Genomic DNA, 22,950 nt, shown 5'->3' with positions numbered 1-22,950 from the left:
TTTATATGGAAAGGGAAAGAACTAGAATAGAAAGAACAGTTTTTAAAAAGTGAGGAAAATAAACCTATCTGATTTCAAGATTTATTACACTGCTACAGTAATCAAGAGGTATGGAATTGTTGGAATATCAATACAAAGGTTAATGCAACAGAATAGAGAACCCAGGCATAGACCCACAGAGATATGCCCAACTGATTTGCAAGGTGCAAAAGTGATTCACTGAAGGAAAGATAGCCTTTTCAGCAAATACTCCTACATTTATACGTAGATAAAAATGTGAGTCTTAAGTCTCAGATTTCATATAGGAATTAACTTAAAATGGATCACAGACCTGAGTATAAAACAAACAAAAATTTAGAAAACCCATACATAATTAGGATCTAGGGCTGGGCAAAAGGGTTTTAGGCCTCATGCCAAAAGTACCATCCATATGAGAAAAATTTGACGAATTGAATGTCATCAAAATTAAAAGTTTTTGCTCAATAAAAGACCCCATTAAGAGGATGAAAAGATAAGCTGCAAGGTAGAAGAGAATATTTAGAAACCACATACCCAACAAAGGACTAGTATCTAGAATATATATAAAGATCTCTCAAAAACTCAAGAGTAAAAAGCATGTAATCCAGTTTGAACATGGGCAAAAGACATGGAGAGCTGTTTTGCAAACAGAATTACACTTGGCAAATAAGAAAAGTGTTTTGACATTATTAGCTATTAGGTAAATGCAAATTAAAACCACCAGGAGATATCACTACATTCCTGCCAGAAGAGCTTAAAAAAAAAAAAAAGTGGCAATACTGAATTCTGGCAAGGATATAGAGAAATGGGATGGGTCATTCTGACATTGCTTGTTTGGAATGTAAAATGGTACAGGCATTGTGGAAAAATGTTTGGCCATTTTTTATGAAACTTCCATATAACCTAGCAATTGCATTCTCAAGCTCTTGGGCATTTATCTCATAGAAATGAACTTACATTCACACAAAAACGTGCACAAGTGATTTAATACCTGTCTTTCATTGAGTGAATAGTTAAATAAACCATAGTAGATCCATAGCATGTACTAAGCAATAAAAGGAACAAAATATTGATCAGTCTCCAGAGAATTATACTGACTAAAAAAAGAGTTTATAAAGATTACATACTATACAATCCTATTTATAAAGTTTTTTTTTTTTGTGTGTGTGTGTGTGTGTGTGTGTGTGTGTGTTTGGCAGTACAAAGCTTGAACCCAGGGGGACTCTACCTATGAACTATATCCCCACCCCTTTTTATTTTGAGACAGGGTCTTGGCTGGCCTGGGATTTGAGATCCTCACGCCTCAGCCTCCTTGAGTAGCTAGCATTAGAAGTGTGTGCCTGTGCACCTGGATATGTACCATTCTTAAAATGGCAAAATTACAAAACTGGAAATCATGATTAGCAGCTGCCAATGGCTGATCAGGAGATGAGAATGGGAGAGAAGTTATGTATGAGTTTAAAAGGTATAATGGTTATGGAAATGTTCTGTGTCCTGATGGTATCCTGATAGTGATATTGTGCTCTGGTTTTACAAGATGCTACCATGGGTCTGGGATAAAGATAAAGCATATGTGAAACCTCTTTGTATTACTTATAAGAATTACATGTGAGATTGTATTTACTTCAGAAGAAAAGTTTAATGAAAGTAAGCCAATGAGAGAGTAAATTTTGTGCCAGAGGAATATCTATAAGCCTTAGTTTTCCTCTACCATCCTTTCCTGCTGTAGTGTCTCAGAAGTCTTATTATGCCCTAGACCTTGCTACTTCCTATCTTCTCCAGTGCCTTCAAGAATCCCCCCACCCTTTTTTTTCTTTTGGACACAATACCTTTATTTTATTATTTTGTTTTTATGTGGTGCTGAGGATCGAACCCAATGCCTCACACATGCTAGGTAAGTGCTCTACCACTGAGCTGCAATCCCTTTTTTGACATTTTCCCCTCTCTGTTAGCTCCTTCTCTTTTGCCTATTAAAGGATTTGCCTCTTTCACTCAAATAACTATAACAAACAAAAAAACTAAATAAAGCAAGCACTATTTCCCTTTGCTTCTCTTTCACACTTTTGTAACCTTAGGAATCTTCTTTGGCATTTGTTTCTTCCTCAGCTTCAATATCCAGTCCATTTGCAAGATTTGTCATTTTACTTCTTAGGTATCTCTGCAATACAACCATGCGGTTACTAGGTATTCTTAGCTATTGTCACTTCAGTCGCTGCAGTAGCCTCCTGTTCTTGCCACATGTAATCTTGCCTCATTCCAAATATATCTTCACACTCCTGCCAGAGCAGCCTTTCAAAGTTCATCATATGACCACCAACCCCTAACCCACTTTTAAACATTTTTTAATGGATTTCTATTGTTCAAGATTAAGGACACAGATTCTTAAAACGGCTTTACTTCTGTCAAGCTAGCAATTATTTGTTAAATGAAACAGAGTCTCCATCCTTACGTTTATCATCATTCAAGAGTAAGTCAGTACTTTGCGCCTTCTTATTACTGCTATAGTTAGTTGTTTGTTTTTCAGTTCTGAGTCATTGCAATAACTTCATGACCAAACTTCAGATTCTAGTCTTTTTCTATTCCCTCTGTTTCTTCACAAAATCTGATGATGCCATTAATTTTCTTAAAAGCCTTCCTCCCCTGCTTCTACTTTGGTAGGGGAAAGTCTCCTTAGCATACCAAGCTCTTGCATATTGACCAAAAGCTGCTTAGGGACATACACAGCCCTCATTTTCAGCTACACTGAACTGAACTTGGGTCCCTTTGCCACACATACTTTTTCACGTATTCTTCCTTTTGTCTGCATATTAGAATATTGGAGTTCTAAAGACTTGGTTGTTTACTGTGAGTCATCAACATGTTAAATGAATTCTACCACCCAAATGGATATTCTTCCCAGTCTTCTTTTAAAAAGAGTAAAATCGGGCTGGGGATGTGGCTCAAGCGGTAGCGCGCTCGTGGCATGCATGCGGCCTGGGTTCGATCCTCAGCACCACATACAAACAAAGATGTTGTGTCCACCGAAAACTAAAAAATAAATATTAAAAAATTAAATAAATAAATAAATAAATAAAAAGAGTAAAATCAATACCATTTAGAAAGATTGAATACTACTGTACTTGTACTCACCAATGCCAAGTATCCTGCATAGCAAATATCAGGAATAATTTTTAGTATAATTATTAGATAAACTGTCTTGCTTCTGAAAATGTTATATCAATTTGTGTTTCAAATTATGTGCATTTTAGATAGATATTATGTATATATTGCGGATTTCTCATTTGGGAACATTTGTAAAATGCAGGGTCTTAATTTTTGCAAAATTTTCTTATTTAATGAAGCACTAAATCCTGTCGTCTTTTTTTCCTGGACATTCTTGCTCTATTCCATTGTATCTTCTTTATTTCATCACATAAAGTTGGGATTTATAGGTATAATTAAGACCTTTCAGATAGGAATATCACTTGATAAAGTTTAATCATTGACTTCTAGAGTAGTCTTTCTTGGAGAAGTCATCAAACCTGATTCTGGATTTCAGCTTTTCAGGTCCAGACACTCAATCTCGTTTATCAGATTTAGAAAGACCAATTACCTGTACTTAGAACATTCTGAGATTTAAGCCAGAATAGATCTTTCTTTACTTCAAATGGGAAGAATAAATGTAGTAAGGACTAAATAGTTATTTCCTCTGATTTTCCTCCATAAGAAATTTTTCATGAAAAGTCAAATAATAATAATATATTTTTTCTTGGAAATACATACAGATAGAAGTATAACAATACTAAGATTTGGAAAGAATCTAGCTTATAAAATCAGTTTAGACTGGTTTAAAATTAAAATATATTTATTATGTGTTTGATGCTATATTTTGTATTTATGCCATCTATGAAAATAACAAAGTGGCAGCTTTTTTTTAATCCACTTGTAGAATTAATTACATTCCTTGCTTTATGTCAGGTGCCTTTGTAGGTTTGATTTAGTTTACAAATTTACTTTATAAATTTTTAAAAATTTTTATTCTTTTTAGTAACATACATGGACTTTGTAAAAATTTGATGAAACAATTGACTTGTAATTTCTTCCTTGATGTTACAGGATTTAGTGTTTTCTTGGTCATTACCAACAAATATCCTTGTTGGTAATGGCGTGATGATGGCTGATTTGTACACAATATCAGACCTGCTGTCTGGTAGCTGTAATGTCTTTTTCTTTCCGCCTTCCCTCTCCTTTTCTATCCAAGCCACGATAGGAAATTTTCAGTGGGCACTGTCATCCCAGGATTTACTGTTTCTGATCTGACATTATGTACTCTTTATTCTTCTTTTCTTTTCTTTATACTTCTTATCTACTAGCATGGCATAACTGGTGGTCAATCTCAGATTGATTCCAAACTTCAGAATTAAATAATTTCTAAAATACTGGCTGGAGTTGGGAGGCAGGATGGTGAAGTGGAATAAAGGTGATATTCCTTTGATACCTAGAAGTGTCAGAAATAATTCAATGTAACATTTGATTTGTATTTATGATGTTTATGCATATAAAATTGTGAGCAAGACAAATTGGAATTAAATTCTAATAATTTTATGGTAGTTTCAATTTGTGACCATATTCATAATAATACTGTTTTCTCAAGTGTTTTTCCTATTTTATATGCAGAGTTTCTTAGTTATTATTTCCCTCATACTAAAATGTATCCTTGTTTTTTTATGCAGTTCTGAAAGATTGGTCTTGCTGGCAGGTGGTAGTCTGGAAATCAGTGATATCACTGAGGATGATGCTGGGACTTATTTTTGTATAGCTGACAATGGAAATGAAACAATTGAAGCTCAAGCAGAGCTTACAGTACAAGGTATGTAAATATTTACTGTATAAATAAAAATATCCTGTGTCTGCTAATTGTTTTAACATTAAAATAGTTGTGGAAGAAGCAATACAGCATCACAGTTAAAATTCCAAAAAACTTTTAGGGTTGGGGTTGTGGCTCAGCTGAAGAGCGCTCACCTAGCACGTGTGAGACCCTGGGTTTGATCCTTAGCACCACATAAAAATAAATAAATAAAGGTATTATGTCTAACTATCAGTCCATACTAATTTTAAAAAAATCCTAACTTTTAGACCTGTATCCTTGGGATCAAATTCTGGGTCTTATATTTCCTAATAACTATATTAATATAGGAGATTTACCTAATCTATCTGAACTTCATTTCCCGCATCTGTAAAGTGGAGATAATAAGAATACCTACCTCATTGACGATTAAGAACTACTCCTTGAAAAATTCCTAAAATAGTGACTAGAATATAAGAGCTCAATGCTAATTATTGATTTTTTTTTTATTGTGATGGTAATAGTATAAGGAAGGACAGTGTGATCTGGGGCATCTGGAAGGTTTTGTTTGCTTTTCTTGTCTCAGTATGCTTTTTCACAAGGTATCTGTTCTCTGATCCAGAACATGTCTCTCTTCAGCATTCCCACTCCCTTCCTTTGGGTAAATAGATTATATAGAAAAGAGCGTGTTATAGTTTGGACATGAGGTGTCCCCCAAAGCTCCTGTTAATGCAGGAATATTCAGAGGTAAAGTGATTGAATTATGAAAGCTATGACCTATCAGTCCATACTAATTTAAATGGATTGACTGGGTGGTAACTATAGACAGGTAGAGCATGGCTGGAGGAGATTGGTCACTGGGGGTGTATCTTAGAAGGTGCATCTTCCCTGTAGTCCCTTGTCTCTTCCCTTGACCTCTCTCTGATCTGCTTTCCTCCTTGGGGCCCTTCCCCCATAATGTGCTGCCTCTTGGGCCTAGAGCAGTGGAGTTGGCTGTCTTTGGCCTGAGACCTCTAAAACCATGAGCCCCAAATAAACCTTTTCTCCTCTAAATTGCTCTTGTTTGATGTTTTGGTCACAATGACAAAAAAGGTCACTAAAACAGGATGCAAAGTACTTTTCTGTGTAATTTGGTTTGATGATTTGATGTTTATTTTGGTCTGTTCAGCTAATGCTGATCATTGCTGCAAGAATAGTTAGTAGTTCTTTTCTTTCTCTTATATACTTGTCTTCCCCCTTATATGTTCCTTGATTTAGCAGTCAGGGAAAATAATGACACGTACTTATAGTTTCTTATTTTCATCTCTCCTGCCATTCCACTATGTGGAAATTACCCTTAAAAGAATATTTGCTCTCTCTGCTATGATTTGTCTGAGCATCATTTCAGAAATTCTTAGGATCTTCTTCATTAATTTTAGAGAAATCCAGCACTGCTTGAATATATAAAGATACAGGCTATCTTGTGTTATCTTTTATCAACTTGTCCCAGATTATATTGCATTTGATAGAATACACTGCAATTTGTATTTTGGAGTTGTTAGCCACCCCTTAGTTCTATTTTACATGAAAGTTTGTTTATTGTGGTACATTTTGTGGGGTTCAGACATGCATGTAGAGTACATACAATCCTACTCCCAGTAGTCACTAGGAGATTCAAATATGTGGGAAAATAGAATAAAAGATAATGACAAGAGCAAAAGTTAATGAAATTAAAAAAGAATTAAAACAATGTCAGCAAAGCCAAAGTTGAGTCTATGTAAAGAATAGCAACATTGATTAACCTCCGGCAAGACTTACACAACTTGGCAAAGGTCTTTATCTGCATCAGTGGTTGGCAACTTACAGTTTAATGGATCGTATCTTTCTGACTGCTTTTTTTTTTTTTTAATAGACTATAAGCTAAAAGTAGTTCTTAAACATTTTTAAATTGTTGAAAAATACCAGAAGAATAACATGTGATACATGAACATATTGTGATACATGAAAATTTTATGAGACTCAGATTTTGTTGTTCATAAATAAAGTTTTATTGAAACACACTATAATCATTTATGTATTATATAAGAACACTTTCATGCTGTAACACAGAGAATTGAATAGAGACACTTTGGCTTACTAAGCCTTAAGTATTTACTCTCTGGTCCTTAACAGAAAGATTTGTAACCCCAGATATAGTCTTGAACTTCTGCAGGCTAGTAAGGTAAACAAAGACTGATAAAAATGGACAAAACACTGGGGTAGTTACCTCACAGGACATCTCTAGGTAGCTACTAAATATTTTAAAAAGTGGTTTTATCATCAGTCTTCAGAGAAATGCAAATAAAACCATGCAATATCATTATTCTCCACTAAAAAGACCAATAATATTAGATGTTAGTTAGGATAAGAAACATGGGGATCTCTAATGAATTGCTGAAAGTAGTATACACTGATATAATCACTTTAAATTACTGTTTTGTAGAATCTGTTAAAGTTGCATACAAAAATATCTCATGAAAAGAGTATTTCTATATTTATCAGTATATACATTAAAAACACTAAATAAAGTCCTTAATCAGCTGTATTCACAGTAAATCAAAACTGGGACTAATTTAAATGTCCCCTCAAAATTCAAACATCAAATGAGCAAACAATATTCCAGTCATACAGTGGCATATTATTTGCAATGAAAGTTGACAGACAGCTACTACATTTGACAAGAGTAAATCTCACAAACACCCTTGAAAGAAAGAAGCCAGAAACAAGAATACATACTATATAAGTTTGTTTTATTAAGTTCAAAAACTTATGTATATTCTTAGAAGTCAGGACAGTGATTACTCTTGGAGAAGGACAGTTATGACTGAATATACAGCCAGACTTCTGGTGTACTAATGTTTTCTTTCTATACTGTACTTTCTGAAGTGAAATCTGTACAGCTCAAGTTCTGCTCTTCATATATGCCATGTAAGGCCTTCTCTCCATTTTTTCAAAGAGAGAATTCATTATGTTAAAAACATATTTGGAAAATTTTGTTTTGAGCCCATCCCATAACTGAAAGGTCCCCCCCACTACCCCCAATAGGGAAAGTAGTTTATGAGAAATAATTGGAGATATATAAATATAGTCATGCTTGTCTGACTTCTGTTATTTTTTTAAGAAGTTATAGTTCCAGGAAATGCCATAGTGAGTGTTAATGCAGAAAAGGTTATAAGTTCATTCTTCATCTGTTAAATATTTCAAATGTATTATCTTATCATTAACTCCTGGGATTTCTGCACATGCTGTGACGTGAATTAGCCTGTTGTGTATTTCCTGTCATCTCAGATTGTTGATAACAGTTAAAATGGGTGATGAATTGTTTTGTCTTTTTTTTTTTAAAGCAGGAATTTTTCCTTTTCTATTAATACAGTTGTATTGGTCTGTGATCTACATCTCCCATCCTCCATCCAAAAAGAAAAATTTCCGTTCTTGTTTTTATGGAAAAAATTGATAAATTCTAAATTGGCTGCCTTCTTGACATTGTCATTACTTCTAACTAATCTATAACATTTTAAACTCCATCGTCTTTTTTCTACTCTACTCATTTCTAGCCACATTAAGACATTGGTTTCCCTTTTTTTCTCCCAGTCTTCTTTATGATAATCATAACATCCACCTGCCTTTCATCGAACTCTCCACGCTTTTGGCTTCAGGATAAAAAGCAAATTCCTTATAACATATATACATTCAGAACCTCCATAGTCAATGTTGAAAAAGTTGTTTACTAGGGAGTCACCACAGAGTAGTGGTTAAGAGCAGTATCTACTCAGTGTGCCTGGAGGCCAATTTAAACTCTGGATACTGAGCTATATGAACTTAGCCAGATTATTTAACTTAACCTGTGTTTTAGTTTAGTTTAGTTTTTTTTTTTTAAATCAGTTAAATGGGTTCTTGTAAGGATTAAGCAAATTCCTGGCACTTTCCGTATAAATCTGGGATGAATAGCAGTTATCTTCACTAAACTGCATGTAGGTTTTCCAGTGTACTATACTGTTTGACAACAGTGTTCTCTTACCCTCAACTACATTTTCCTAATAGACCTTCAAGGTCAGTTTACCTAACCGCCCCCCCTCCCCCAAGATTTTGTTAACCAAAACAAAAACTTTTTCATCCTCAGCCATAATTAGTATCTTAAAATGACTCTTTACCAGTAGTACCTTTTACTTATTAGTTAGTATGCATGTTCCTTCTACTAGACTGGGGTCTTTATCAATAGGGGCTGATCTTAATCATTTTTATCATACACTAGTAACAAATAATTGTTGAATGAATGAGTAAAACTTTGTATTGAAATTGCTAAATATGGAAGCTGGAGTGATTTGTTTATGGTTATTATTATTTATGTTTTCTTTGCACCTTGTTTTTCATTGACTTTCAGTGGTATAAGTAACTGAGATTTTAAGAAAAAAAAAAGAAGAAATTGGGATTTAAAAAAATCTTCTGAAAGGTTTTCCCAGAGGCAGATGGAACATTACCCTTACTTATATAATTGAGGTCATAATCCTCATTTTCATGTCATAAATGTTCATAAACAGTGCTTGATCAATTTTATTCTAATTTTTGACTTTTTAAGGCCTAAGTCAACATGATTTTTTATTTTTCCAAAAAATAATGAAGCCAAGGCCTGGGAGGTGTATTTCAGTGGTAGAGCACTTGTGTCACAATGCCAGGAGACCCTGAGTTCAATCCCCAATAATGCAAAAATAGAACTAAACCTGAAACCATTAAAAATGAACTTTCCTCCATCTCTGCTGCTTAAAACCCTCTTACCTTTATTTGCTATCCTGATTCAAGTATCTGTGCGTTGAATCCCTTCATCTTTAATTCCACCTCTATGAGATGCTCCACTGGTTTGACTGGATAACATTGTTTGATGTTTTTTCCTTTTATTTCTCTGTCCAGTTAATTTTTTCTTCATGGGAATCTTTTATTCTGCTTGCTTATTGAAATATTGGTGTTCTAAAAAGGTCTGTCTTCATTCTAACAGTCTTCACACTGTTAGCTCATGATTTCGTGTATGACTCATGTAAAAATAACCCATAGGTTCCCAGACTACATTCTTTGCTAAGCTTCAGACATTCCTATTGACAATAGGTATCTCAAACTTCACATATCCAAAATTGAATTTAACACTCTTCCTTCAGAATCTTTCTCGTCTGATTTTCTGTCTTTCAATGGTGTCTTTGCCTATGTATTTACCAGAGCTAGAAACACTAAACTCATTCTCTTTTTTTAAAATTCTAACAATATATTCTATTTCATCCATTATATCTAAAATATTATTTCAGTTTGCAATCAATATAAAATTATTAAGATTTTTATTTTTATTTTATACTAAGTCTTGGAAACACAATGTCTATTTTACAGAGTATAGCCAAATTTGGACTAGTCACATTTGAAGTCTTTTTTAAAAAATTTAATTGATTTTATTTTTTAAAATACACAACAGTGGAATGCATTACAATTCTTATTACATATAGAGCACAGTTTTTCATATCTTTGTATATAAAGTATGTTCACGCCAATTCGTGTCTTTATACATATACTTTTTTTTGCATTACAATTCTCATTACACCTATATACCAGAATTTTTCATATCTCTGTTTGTATATAAGGTAGGTTGACACCCAATTCGTGTCTGCATTTCAAATCTTAATAGCCACCTATGACTTATAGTTAATGAATTGGCCAGCACAGGGTAGATGATTATCATCAATCAGTATACTGAGTGTTAGCTGTGAGGAAGATAGTAATTGTGAGAATAATAAAAGTTAGAATGAAATTATATATTCTTTGACAAACTGTCCAATAATTACTGCTTCTTTTTAATGTTTTTAGTTAACATATAATATTGTACATTATTATGGGGGTCAGTGAAGGCTTTCAGTACACGTATGCAATGTGTACTGATCAAATCAAGGATATCAGCATTTATATCGCCTTAAGATTTATTTGTTTGAAGCCTTTGGACTTTTCTAAGTCTTCATCAAATATATATTACATGGTACTTATAAATTAATTAGAATTTGATGAATTCCTCATTTGAAAAAGGAAAAAAGATTAAATAATTCATGAAAATGATATAAAAATGTCCAAACGACCTGAAAAGAGTCACCTTCATTAACAGTACGAGAAATACCAATTTAAAAATATATTTTTTTCTTTTTGTTCACTGGTTGTCATGAGTGAGCTACACCATTTACATTTACATGGTCTTGATATGCCTGTGCCTTTCCACAATATCAGAGTAAAAGAATGAATGAATGAATTTATTGTGGTGCTGGAGATTGAACTTACTCTACCACTGAGCTACATCCTCAGCCCTTTTATTTATTTTAAATTTTGAGTCAGGGTCTTGCTAAATTGCCAAGGCTGGCCTTGAACTTGTGATCCTCCTGCCTCAGCCTCCCAAGTTTCTGGGAGAATTCTTTGAATATCAGTAAATTCACAAACTACATCAGTTTCATTGGATTTACTTCACTGAGAATTCCTGAGATTAAATATCAATAAATTCACAAGCTACATCAGTGGCATTGGCTTTATTTCAGAGTATTCTTGATTTCCCTTGGCAATTGTGATCATGGATATTGCAAGTTCTTTATTTCATTTTAATCTTACTTACTAATATGTATAACACTCAAATCAAAAAGATACTTCCCTATTACATAGGTTACAGAATGGGTGAAGAAAGGGTTAAGAAGGCCACAGGATTTAAAGAGGCAGCAGAAAGAACAAAGGCAAAGAGTTGATACAAAGAGTTACTGCAGGTTCTTAGATAAGGGGTTAATAAAACAGTTCATACAGCTGTCAAGCCTGACAGCCTAGGGAAGAAGCTGAAGTCCAGGAACAGTTAGAAGTTCTTCCTGCCTGGTGAACTATATCTCCTGGTATTTACACCCATCACAGAGTGGTCCAGAATAACGGGACAGGTTAGTGATGCTGTGTCATAGTTTTAGGTGCCCTTTTGTATGTTTCAGGTGAGGGAATTGTATCATTCTTTCATCTGGTGCTTCTGATAAGTTCCCGTGCTAGCTTTCTCTGTTATGTTCTGAATAAATCCATGTGTCTGTGTGCCCCTGACATAATTTGATAAGTTCACAGGTGGTAATTTTTTTATTAACATGAATAAGTTATCAGTCTATGCCTAATAACTGTGCTCTGCAGCTAGTGGTTGTTCTTCATAAAATTTTTGTGCCCAGCATCTGGTGATTATCTACTTGCACAGCCAAGATACCTGTTCATTCTGCCTTAGTACTTGTACTCCAAATGGAGTAAATTTCTCATACTAAATATACTGAATCTCTTAAACTTTCAATTCTGTTTAGTTTCTTCCTCTTTCCTTAATAAAGGGATGGTAGAATTAGGAACAGCAAGAAAAGTGGAACAGTTTTGTAATTTAAAAATATCTTCTTTCTTACTAAAAAATACATTCAGAAGCTCCAAAATGAGCAATGGCAAGATTTTCTTCTAGCGAAAAGAATATCTGGAAAAGGCATCTTACTGATTTTGGATTTCTTTCCCAGTTACCCACTGCCACCCTGTACTGTCGAGTGTTTAGTGATGAAACTTTCAAGTAAGCTGAGTTTACACATAGTTATGGGATCAACTCCATCTGGTCCTAACAGGAATATTTTATCTCAATACAAGCAGTTACCTCAATTTATCTGAAAGCTGAATGCATCAAATAATAATGTAAATTCCAAGAATTAGTGGGGAGAAAAAAAGCTAAATGAAATCTATATCTATTTTGTCTTTTCCCCAATCCCCATTGTAACAATAACCAAGATTTTATGCGTTGGTCTTTTTGTCCAGACAAATTCCTTAGGTTGAGATTGTATCAGTGGGTTTCAAACTTTTTTAGAGGGAGTGCAAGAGGGGAAGACAGGGAACTCAAGCAAAATCATACTTGGAAGCCAGACATTTAAAACAGATAAACATAGAATTTCTCTGATGAAAGTTGGGCAGTATGAGAATAGAATCCCCATATACTCCTATTCCTTGTTTTGATTTTTTCTTGTCAGTAATTACAAATACAGGGTTTCATTGACTCTCTTAAAAATAATATCAGCTGGGTGTGGTGGCATACCCCTGCAATCCCTAGTGGCTTGGGAGGCTAAGATGGGAATCACAAGTTCAAAGCTAGCTTCAGCATGTTAGTAAGGCCCTGAGCAACTTAGTGAGACCCTGTCTCAAAATAAAAAATAAAAAGGGCTGGGGATGTGGCTTAGTGACTGAGAGCTCCTGGATTCAATCCCTAGCACCAAATAAATAAAGAAATAAATATAATAATATCAAAGGTATTTTTCATGCATTTTCTAGGGAAGTTATATTCAATTCATTCTACTGTCTTTCCCATTCCCATTCCCTCTTCTTTCCCTCCACTCCCCCACACCCCACTGTCCAATCCAGTGAATGGATATTTGAATGGTAGTCAAGCAGCAGGTTCAGTAGACAGATGGCCAAAAAGACACCTTCTGCAAAGCAGCTTACTAGACTTGGGGCTTTTGGGCTTGAAGCTTGAGTTTTTATGGTTAGGCCTGGGCTGGTGCAGCATACAGATGGGTACAGACTGCAGAGGAGGGTGAGCACCAAGCAGCAGCACCACCAGGGCCCCCAACTTCATCACCAGCCTCATAGGCACGGGGGGGCTCCACATTAAGAGCTCTGGCTCTCCGCAGGGCCCCATGGTGGTTGTGGTAGCTCAAGTGACTCTTAGACTTTGCAAGGGTCTCACTACATGTTATCAGACCAAAGGATGCAGCTTGGGAGGCTGAGACAGGAGGATCATGAGTTCAAAGCCAGCCTCAGCAACAGTGAGGCACTAAGCAGCTCAGTGAGACCCTGTCTCTAAATAAAATAAAAATAGGGCTGGGGATGTGGCTCAGTGGCTGAGTGCCCCTGAGTTCAATCCCCAGTACCCCCTATTCCCCATAAAAAAAGGACCAAAGGATGTGTATTTTAGCATTACAGGTCTTGCTGTCGCTGTTGCAACTGTTCAGCTGTGTCATCGTAACAGAAAAACAGTTTAGACTATACTCAGACTAATTAGTGTGGCTACATTCCAGTAAAATTTTATTTACAAAAATGGACCACAGTTTGGTACTCACTGCTATATAGTGTTCATTGATTTGTTTGTCTAGATCCCTAATAAATATTTAGTGGTTTCTGTGTTTCACTACTATAAGTAACACTGTTTTGTACATCCTGTACATGTACATTTGTACACCTGTTGCTAAAGTATTATGTTTTAAGTATTGATACATCTTGCTAGATTTTCCTTCAGAAAGATGTTATCACTTTTTTTATCCACCAGTAGTGAAATAGTTTCCCAACACCCTCCCTGTAATGGTGACAACAAGCTTTATAGTCTGTACAAATGGAATGGAAAAATATATATACCTTATTTTGCTTTTTAACAAACACATCTTTTTCATATTTTTATTGATTTTTTTCTTTGTTTAGTCTTATTCAACAGTTTTAGAGTTGCTTTTGATTGACTTGTGTAATTTTTATGTATTCTGAATATCAGTTCTTTGACATATGGATTGCATGCAATCAAATATTTCACTTTTTAAACAGCTTTATTGAAATATAATGGACATACAATATACTGCATATATTTAAAGTGTACAGCTTGATATTTTATATGTAAGTATCCAAAAAAACTATCACTATAATCAAGATAATTAACATTCATCACTCCCAAAACTTTTGTAAAGCCTCTTATAATCCCCACCTTTCACACCCACTGTCTTCGAGTAACCACCAATCTGCTTTCTGTCATTATAGGTAAGTTTGCATAGTCTAGTAGTTTATATGCATGAAATCACACAGTATGACCACCCCCACTCCCCTTTTTTTGGTCTGGCTTCTCTTTATTCAACATATTGAGTTTGAGATTCAGCTGTATTGTTGTATATATCAATATTATTCCTCCCCTTTCTTTCTTAGAAATATTCTGTGGTATGAATATATTACAGTTGTTTATCCATTCACCTATAGATGGATTTTGGGTTATTTCCAAATTTTGACAACCCAAACTAAAGCTATCATGACATCCTTTTAGTCTTTTAATTTTAAGACATGTTTTACCATGCAGAAAATGTTTATTTCAGTATAGTCAAATATCAGTTTCTTCCTTCTGGAATTGGATCTTAGACTGCATCCCCTGCCCCTCCTATTCTATGCCATGTTAATAAAATTGTCTCCCATTTATTTCTAAGACTTTTCTAGTGTATTTTTACTTTTTGGTCTTTGAACCATTTGGATTTTATTTTTGTATGTGGTAATAGGTAGAAATCAAAGTTTATTTTTTCTCAAATGGATTGCCTCTTCTCCTGAAACCACTTTTGTCTCTATTATTTGAAATATCATCTTTATATATATCCATATTTCTTTGGTTCTGATGTCTAAATGCTGTTTATTAAAAACTTTACTAACAACTTTGTTCCTACATAAGTGCTGTACCGTTTCAATTACTGATATTTTGTTTTGAGGATTTCTTTCATTCCTCTTTTAAAACTTTTTTTTTCACTTTTTTTTTCTTCCAGATGACTTGTAGTTTCAGTTTGTCAATTTTTGTTAAAATTTATTTTGAGGTAGTAAATAGAATTTTATTGAATTTATAGATTAATTGCAAAAGAATTATGATAGAACTTTTTCCTAGTCAAATGTAGGTATGTCTCCCCACTTTTAAAAAAATTTTTGCTTAAATATTTTAAGAGGTAATTGCAGAAGACTTTTAAAAAAGGATATATATTGAAATATTGCTGCTGTGGCCCAAACCCCCTCCATGGAAATAATCATTACCATTAACTTCGTTTATATCCTGTCAGAGGTATTCTGTGTGTATTCCAGCAAACAAGTGTGCAAAACTATGATGAAAAATATTACAAGCAATCTTGGAGATTATTGCCATCAGGGGCAGATCAACTTTTGTGGGATCTGGAGCAAAACTATTTTGAAGAACCTGTGTAAGAAAACGAATACCAAAAGAGGTACCAAAATAAGTAGTTATTTAGAATGAGAGAAAAAAAAAACACAACAAATTAGTTTTTTAAAAACTACAAACATTACAAAATCCAGAAAAAAAGGCACATTTAAAAAAATGCCTTTAGATAATTATGCAGTATTTGTTTTGGCTATATTTAATTTTGATTGTACAGTTATTTTTTGTGAGAATAGAAAGTTAATGTGGTCTTTTCCTCCAGTGTTTAGAATATGGTCACATATCCTTTTTGTTTCAGTGTTGGGTCATGATAGTATAGTAGGCTAAAGAAGCATTCCTAGAACCCATCTGGTACTAGACAGCTTAAGTATATACAAAAGTCTTGTCAGATCACATAAATACATCCTACTAAACCCACTAACGGTGTGTGTAACTCAGTTTCCTCTTGACTTTCCATGATTATAAAAATGTCTTCAGCCACTCTATGATCCCCTGACATAAGTGAGAAATCCAGGTTGAAGCAGCAGCAGTCTTAATGGGTTGTGTTTAAAATAACTTACTGTTGGGTGGTTCCCAGTCTTTTGCTACTTCAAACATAATTCAGGGAGTATCTTCATGTCTTTATGTAAACGTGTGAGTGTATCTGTTAAATGGATTTCTGGAGGTAAAATTGCTGAATCAAAGAGTATATGCAACTTATATTTTCATAACTATAGTTAAATTATCCTTTAAAATATTATGTCGATTTATGTCATCACTGAGATACATGACAATGTCTATTTCTCCCACATTTGTCAACCAAGTGAATAAAAAGTATCTTAAAATTTTGGCTTGTACATTTTTTGCAAGTGAGGTTCAACTTATTTTTTTATATATATTTAGAAGTTTTGTGTGTTTCCTTTTTGTGCACTGTCCATATGTTTTACTCATTTTTATTGTTAAATCTTTTATTAACTTTTTAAGAACTTTTATTTATTAAGGAAATTATATCTCAATCTGCTGCCCCTCTGTTATTTGTTATTTTATGATGACTTTTAGTTATATATGATTTTTTTCTTTTTTTGAGGAGAGAAAGGGGGGGGAGAGAATCTTTTTTTAAAAAATATTTATTTTTTAGGTGTAGATGGACACAACACAATGCCTTTATTTTTATGTGGTGCTAAGAATCAAACCTGGGTCCCGCCCGTGCTAGGCTAGTGTTCTACCGCTGAGCCACAATCCCAGCCCAGATTTTTTATTTTTCTGTGTAGTCTTCTTGGATCTAAGGGAAAAAAATCAACAAGCCCAAATCACGTATTTCCTATTCTCTACCCCTCTACTCAACACAGAACACCTCTGTGACCCTAGATGTATAGGGATTGTTTTCGCACTCATCAAGGAAGCAATTCTGCAATGGATACCAACTGGGTATTCTGTAATTTAGTTCAGTTCTGACGCTGTACTATCTCCAGGCAGATAGGGTTAGATCTCACAGGTTGAAGGCTCAGTCCCACAAGACTATCCCCTACTTCAGATGTGAATTACCAATCAGGGCCTCCAGAATTTCTGACCAACCAGGTATAAATCTGGATTCCCATCACCCACCTTCCTGAGTTCAGTTAAAAATTTTTGAAGTGGCTCATAGAATTCAGAAAACACTAATTTACATTTATTTGAGAAAATTTCAAGGGTACATATTAATGGCCAGGTGAAAGAGATTCAATAGGGCAAGGTAAGTGTATAGGGTGGTGAAACTTCCCAAGTTCTCTTTGTACATACCACCCTCCAGGAACCTTCACACATTTAGCTATTCGTACTTCTGGGACCCTGTCTTCGGGGTTTTTATGGAGACGTCATTACATAAGCATGATTAATTATATCAGTGATCATTGGTGATTAACTCAACTTTCCACTCCTCTTCCATCTGCAGGTTAGTGGGTGGGGCTGGAAGTTTCCCTCTAATCACATGGTTGGTTCACTTGGCAACCAGCTTCTATCCTGAGGCTGCCCAAGAGGCCAAGAGTTGCCTCATTGTAGGTAGGAAAGATGGTGGAATGAGATGAACATCATTACCCCTAGGTACATGCATGACTGCATATGTGGTGCAACTCTACATCGTGTACAACCAGAGAAATGAAAAGTTGTGCTCCACTCGTGTACAATGAATCAAAATGCATTCTGCTACCATGTATAGCTAATGAGAACAAATTACAAAAAAAAAAAAAAAAAAAAAAATTAAAAAGAAGGTTTTATCACCCAGGGAATTCCCAGGAGTCTAGGAGTTCTATATCAGCAAAGTGAAATGAAGACCTGATACATATTTCACAGTATCACAGCTTTAACATATTTATATTTTCTTTTGTGGTTTCTCAGTTTGTGTCATATTTAGGTCTCTCTCCACATTTTTTTAAATTAAAAACTCATGTTTTCTTCTATTACTTTTATGGATTTTTTTTTTTTTTTGTACCGGGAATTGAACTCTCAGGGACACTCAACCACTGAGCCACTTCCCCACCCCTTTTTTGTATTTTTATTTAGAGACAGGGTCTCACTGAGTTGCTTATCACCTAGCTTTTGCTGAGGCTGGCTTTGAACTTGCAATCCTCCTGTCTCAGCTTCTGCAGCTGTATCTATTTGTTTTTAAACATTCAATCTTTGCAATGCATACAGTTTATACTAATATAAGGAAAAAGGTATGAATCTAACATTTTTTTCCAAGTGGTTACATAGTTTTTAGAATTGCTTATTAAGGTTATCCATTTTTTTCCCTCTGACTTAAAGTGTTACATTAATCACATGCAATCTATATACTTGGGACTATATTTGTGCCTCCATTTTTTTTCAACATTTTTTATTGGTACATTATAATTATACATAATAGTGGGATCATTATGCCATATTTTTACTTGCACATAATAACATAATTTTATCACTCTAATTCCCCTTCCCTACTCCTTCCCCTTTCCCCATCCACTTGCTCCATTTCACTGATCTTCCTTTTATTATTATTATTATCATTATTATTTCAGTAAGTACGCTATAGTTACATATAAAGGCAGGATTAATTGTGGTATATTGTACATGGACAAAGCATAATTAGATAGATTTTGTTCTACAGTACTTCCTCTTCCCTTCCTTCCCTCTTCATTCCCTTCTTCTACTCTCCCTTCTTTTTTTGTGAGATCCCTTCTTTTATTCCTTTAAAAATTTTTTTTCACTCTCTCTAGCTTCCACATATGAGAGAAAACATTCAACCCTTGGCTTTCTGAATCTCGCTTTTTAAATTTAGCATTATGTTCTCTATTTCCATCCAGTTTAAACCAGCAGATGACATAATTTTATTCTTCTTTATAGCTGAATAAAATTCCATTGTGTGTATATATCACATTTTCTTTATCCATTCATCTGTTAATGGACATTTAAGCTGATACCATAATTTGACCATTGTGAATTGCACTGCTATAAATGTTGTGATATGCATATATTACTGTAATATGCTGATTTTAGTTCTTTTGGATAAATTCCAAGGTGTGTTATAGCTGGGTCATCTGGCGGTTCCATTCTTTTGAGGAATCTCCATACTGCTTTCTAAAGAGTGTCTGTATGAATTCTCAGTCCCACTCATAGTGTATTAGTATACTTTCCCCGCCACATTCTCACTAGCAATTATTATTATTTATATTCTTGAAGACTGCTATTCTAACTGGAATGAGATGAAATCTCAGTGTATTGGTTTGCATTTCCCTGATTGTTATGAATGTTGAACATTTTTTCATATATTTGTTGGCTGATTGTATTTTTTCTTTTGAGAAATGTCTGTTTAAATCATTTGTCCATGTATTGTTTATTGATTTATTGATGTCTGTTATTTCCTGCATTTTGGTTAGTATTTTTATTTTGGTTTTAATTCTCATTAGCTTAAAATATTCTAGTGAGCTTCATTCATTCAGGAGCTCTGGGACTTGTTTTTAAAAACAAGTTTTGTGAGTAGTATTTCTTTATAATTTTTTTTTATTTTTTATTTTCAGATATATATATGACAGTATTTTTTGACATATTGTACATACATGGAATATAACTTCCCATTTTGAGGTTGTACATGATGTGGAGTTTCACTGGTCATATATTCATATATGAACATAGAAAATTTATTCATTCTACTGTGTTTACTATTCCTACTCTCCCTCCCTTCCCTTCATTCTTCTTTGTTTAATCCAATGTCTTTTAGTATTTTCTATACTGCTGGCTTAGTGATCATGAATTCATTTATCCTTATCTTAGGAAGTTTTTATTTCTCCTTTGATTTGAATATAGCAACCTAGGTTGGCAATTCTTTCTTTCAGAGCTTGGATTATCTCATTCTAAGCCCTCTTGGGTTTTAGAGTCTAAGTTGAGAAGTCAGAAGTAATCCTTATTCAATAGGTTTGCCTTTAAATGTGATCTGATATTTTTCTCTTGAGATTTTTAATATTCTGTCTTTATTCTGCACATTAGGCATTTTGATTTTGATGTGTCTTGGAGAGCTTCTTCTTTAGTCTTATCTATTTGGAGTTTTATATGCATCCTGTATGTAGATGTCTGTCTCATTCCTAAGATTTGGAAAATTTCTGCTATTATTTTACTGAAAAGGTTCTTAATTCCATTAGCATGTATCTCCATGCCCTGTTTAATCCCAATGACTCTTTAAAAAAAAATTATGTGGTGCTGCGGATTGAACCCAGGACCTCGTGTGTGCAAGGCAAGGGCTCTATTACTGAGCTACAACCCCAGCCCTAATCCCAATGACTCTTAAGTTTGACCTCTTAATATTGTCCCAGAGTTCTTGTATATTCTAGTCATGATTTTTGTATTTATTGTTCTTTGCCACTTACTGGGTGTTGAAATTCAGATACTCTGTCTTTGAGGCCTGAATTTCTGTTTTCTACATAGTCTTATCTATTGGATACTTCCAACTGAATTTTTTATTTGATTTACTGTATCTTTCATTATCAGGAGTTCTGATTGCTTCTCCCCACCCCCGAATCTCTCTCTTTATTGAAATGGTCTTTCACTTTCTGTATTTGCTCTTAATTCATTCTTTAGATATTCTTTTAGCTGATTAATCATTTTATTGATAACCTTATAACTTTGGGAATTTTATCCCTTTCAGTGTCTGTGGATTTTGGGGTGAGTTATAAATTTTGCCTGTTTTCTCATTTTCAGAGGTCCTAGATTTGTAGATCTACTAACATGAATTCCTTTTCTTCTTTAATGTGGGAATCCTTTATTTAATGAGTAGTTATTACTTTGTAAGAAGTCCTGTGCTGGCAGTATATCTAGGATTCAATATATAGGTTCAGCATGTTAATTTCAGCCTCCAGTCCCTCTTTGAAAGGAGAGAGTACCTCAAGTTAATAGTGGTAGCTTAAAAGTAAATCACATATCAATATATTCTGTAAATGCATTACCGGTAAGCTCTACAGGTCTCTCAACTCAAGAAGAACATGATGAGAAAGAATACAAATTAAGCTGAAAGGGTTACACGTTAGTAAGAGTACACTAAATTGAATTTGAAGATGGGATAAAAATAAAGAGAAAAGAAAAAAAGGAGAGATGGAAGGAAGAGGTGGGGGATGAAGGGGAGATATGTTAAAATGGGAAGAATAAAGTAGGTGCAGAAGAGGAAACTGAAGTTGAATAGTTATATATTGGAGACAGTAGGTTTTAGTCAATATCAATCATTTAATGCATTAATTATCATAGAAGGGTTCAGATGACTTGTTGCTAAAGTTTTTGAAATAGTCTTTTGTACCTGGTGTTTCAAATTTTAGGAACTGCCAACTGTAAGATTTCATACTTTCCTTGATAGGTACATGTATAACTATTGATTGCTTTTATAGTGATTGCAAATTAGATTTTAAAATTTACATTTTCTAAGGTGTTTTTTTTTTTTTTGGTTGTGTAAATATTAGAGACAGCAGAAAAAAACACAAGATGATCATTTTTTCCTGCTAGTTTATCAAAAATTTATATTTAGTTCTAATAAAGCTTTTCAATTTGTTCTTTTGGCTTTTTCTCTTAAAAATGATAAAATTAATAATATCATTATTAAATACCATATCAACAAAGTAAATCTCCTCCTTTAGTGCCCCTTCCCCATTCCCACCCTTTTCCTCAGAGGATACCTGCTGTCATCAATTTAGTGTATATTCTTATCAGTGTCTTTTAAAAATTATTTGTGTGTATTTACATATAAAATATAGTTTTTCATTCAAAATAGAATTGTATCATCCAATTTGCTCTGAAAAATTCCTTGTAAATTTTTAACTTTAGAATTTTTCCATGGTTGTACATTTAGGACTACAGTCAGCATTTAAATGACCAGTAGCATTGCTTATCAAAATTTAAAATACATATGGGCCACATTGAAGTCTTGTTAAAATGCTTATACTATCTCAGAGGGTTTGAGGTGGGTGCAGAGATTTTGTATTTCTAACAAGTTTTCAAGTGATGCCAATGCTATTGTCTTATATTATACTTCTGTAGGAATGATTTAACATATGCCTCAGTTAGATGTGCAGTAGTTTGTGTCATTATTATAGCTATTCATTGAATCACTGAGGTTTTTTTCTCTACTACAAATAGTATAATAATGTATATTAGAATTTCTCCAAGAAATTTTTTGAATATTCCTTCAGTAGGTGATCATTTCAATGGTATATCCTGGGAAGAGGAGTCTCCAACCCTTCCCCGTATTTGTATGTCTTTTTCTTATTTTATCGAATTAGCTAATACCTGAAGTAGAATGTTCAGTAGCCTCATTGATAGTGAATCTCTGATAGGAATATATAATTGGTACAGACTTTGATAATGTTTATCAAAATTTATTTTTATTTTTATTTTTTTTAATTGGTTGTTCAAAACATTACAAAGCTCATGACTTATCATCTTTCATACATTTTATTCAAGTGGGTTATGAACTCCCATTTTTACCCCAAATACAAATTGCAGAATCACATCGGTTACATATTCACATATTTACATAATGCCATATTAGTGACTGTTGTATTCTGCTACCTTTCCTATCCCCTACTATCCCCCCTCCCCTCCCCTCCCATCTTCCCTCTCTACCTCATCTGCTGTTGTTAAATTCTCTCCCTTGTTTCCCCCCCCCCCCTTT

The 22,950-nt window shown here is 34.0% G+C and overlaps 1 protein-coding gene across 11 annotated transcripts in view; it reads left to right on the top strand.

Moving 5' to 3' along the window:
• Neo1 (neogenin 1) overlaps positions 1 to 22,950 on the top strand; it is a 247,958-nt gene that overhangs the window by 96,651 nt on the left and 128,357 nt on the right. For all 11 annotated transcript variants that reach the window (XM_058573828.1, XM_058573827.1, XM_058573825.1 and 8 more), the window contains exon 5: positions 4,731 to 4,867. In XM_058573828.1, the coding sequence (XP_058429811.1) occupies positions 4,731 to 4,867 (137 nt within the window). The remainder of the gene's footprint in view (positions 1 to 4,730; positions 4,868 to 22,950) is intronic.

Source organism: Marmota monax, unplaced genomic scaffold (genome assembly GCF_021218885.2).
Source record: "Marmota monax isolate L192 unplaced genomic scaffold, Marmota_monax_Labrador192_F-V1.1 WCK01_AAM20220418_F8-fsc00111, whole genome shotgun sequence".
Classification (NCBI taxonomy): Eukaryota; Metazoa; Chordata; class Mammalia; order Rodentia; family Sciuridae; genus Marmota; species Marmota monax.
Note: the sequence above shows the minus strand (reverse complement) of the source record. Positions and strands in the feature narration are given on the sequence as shown.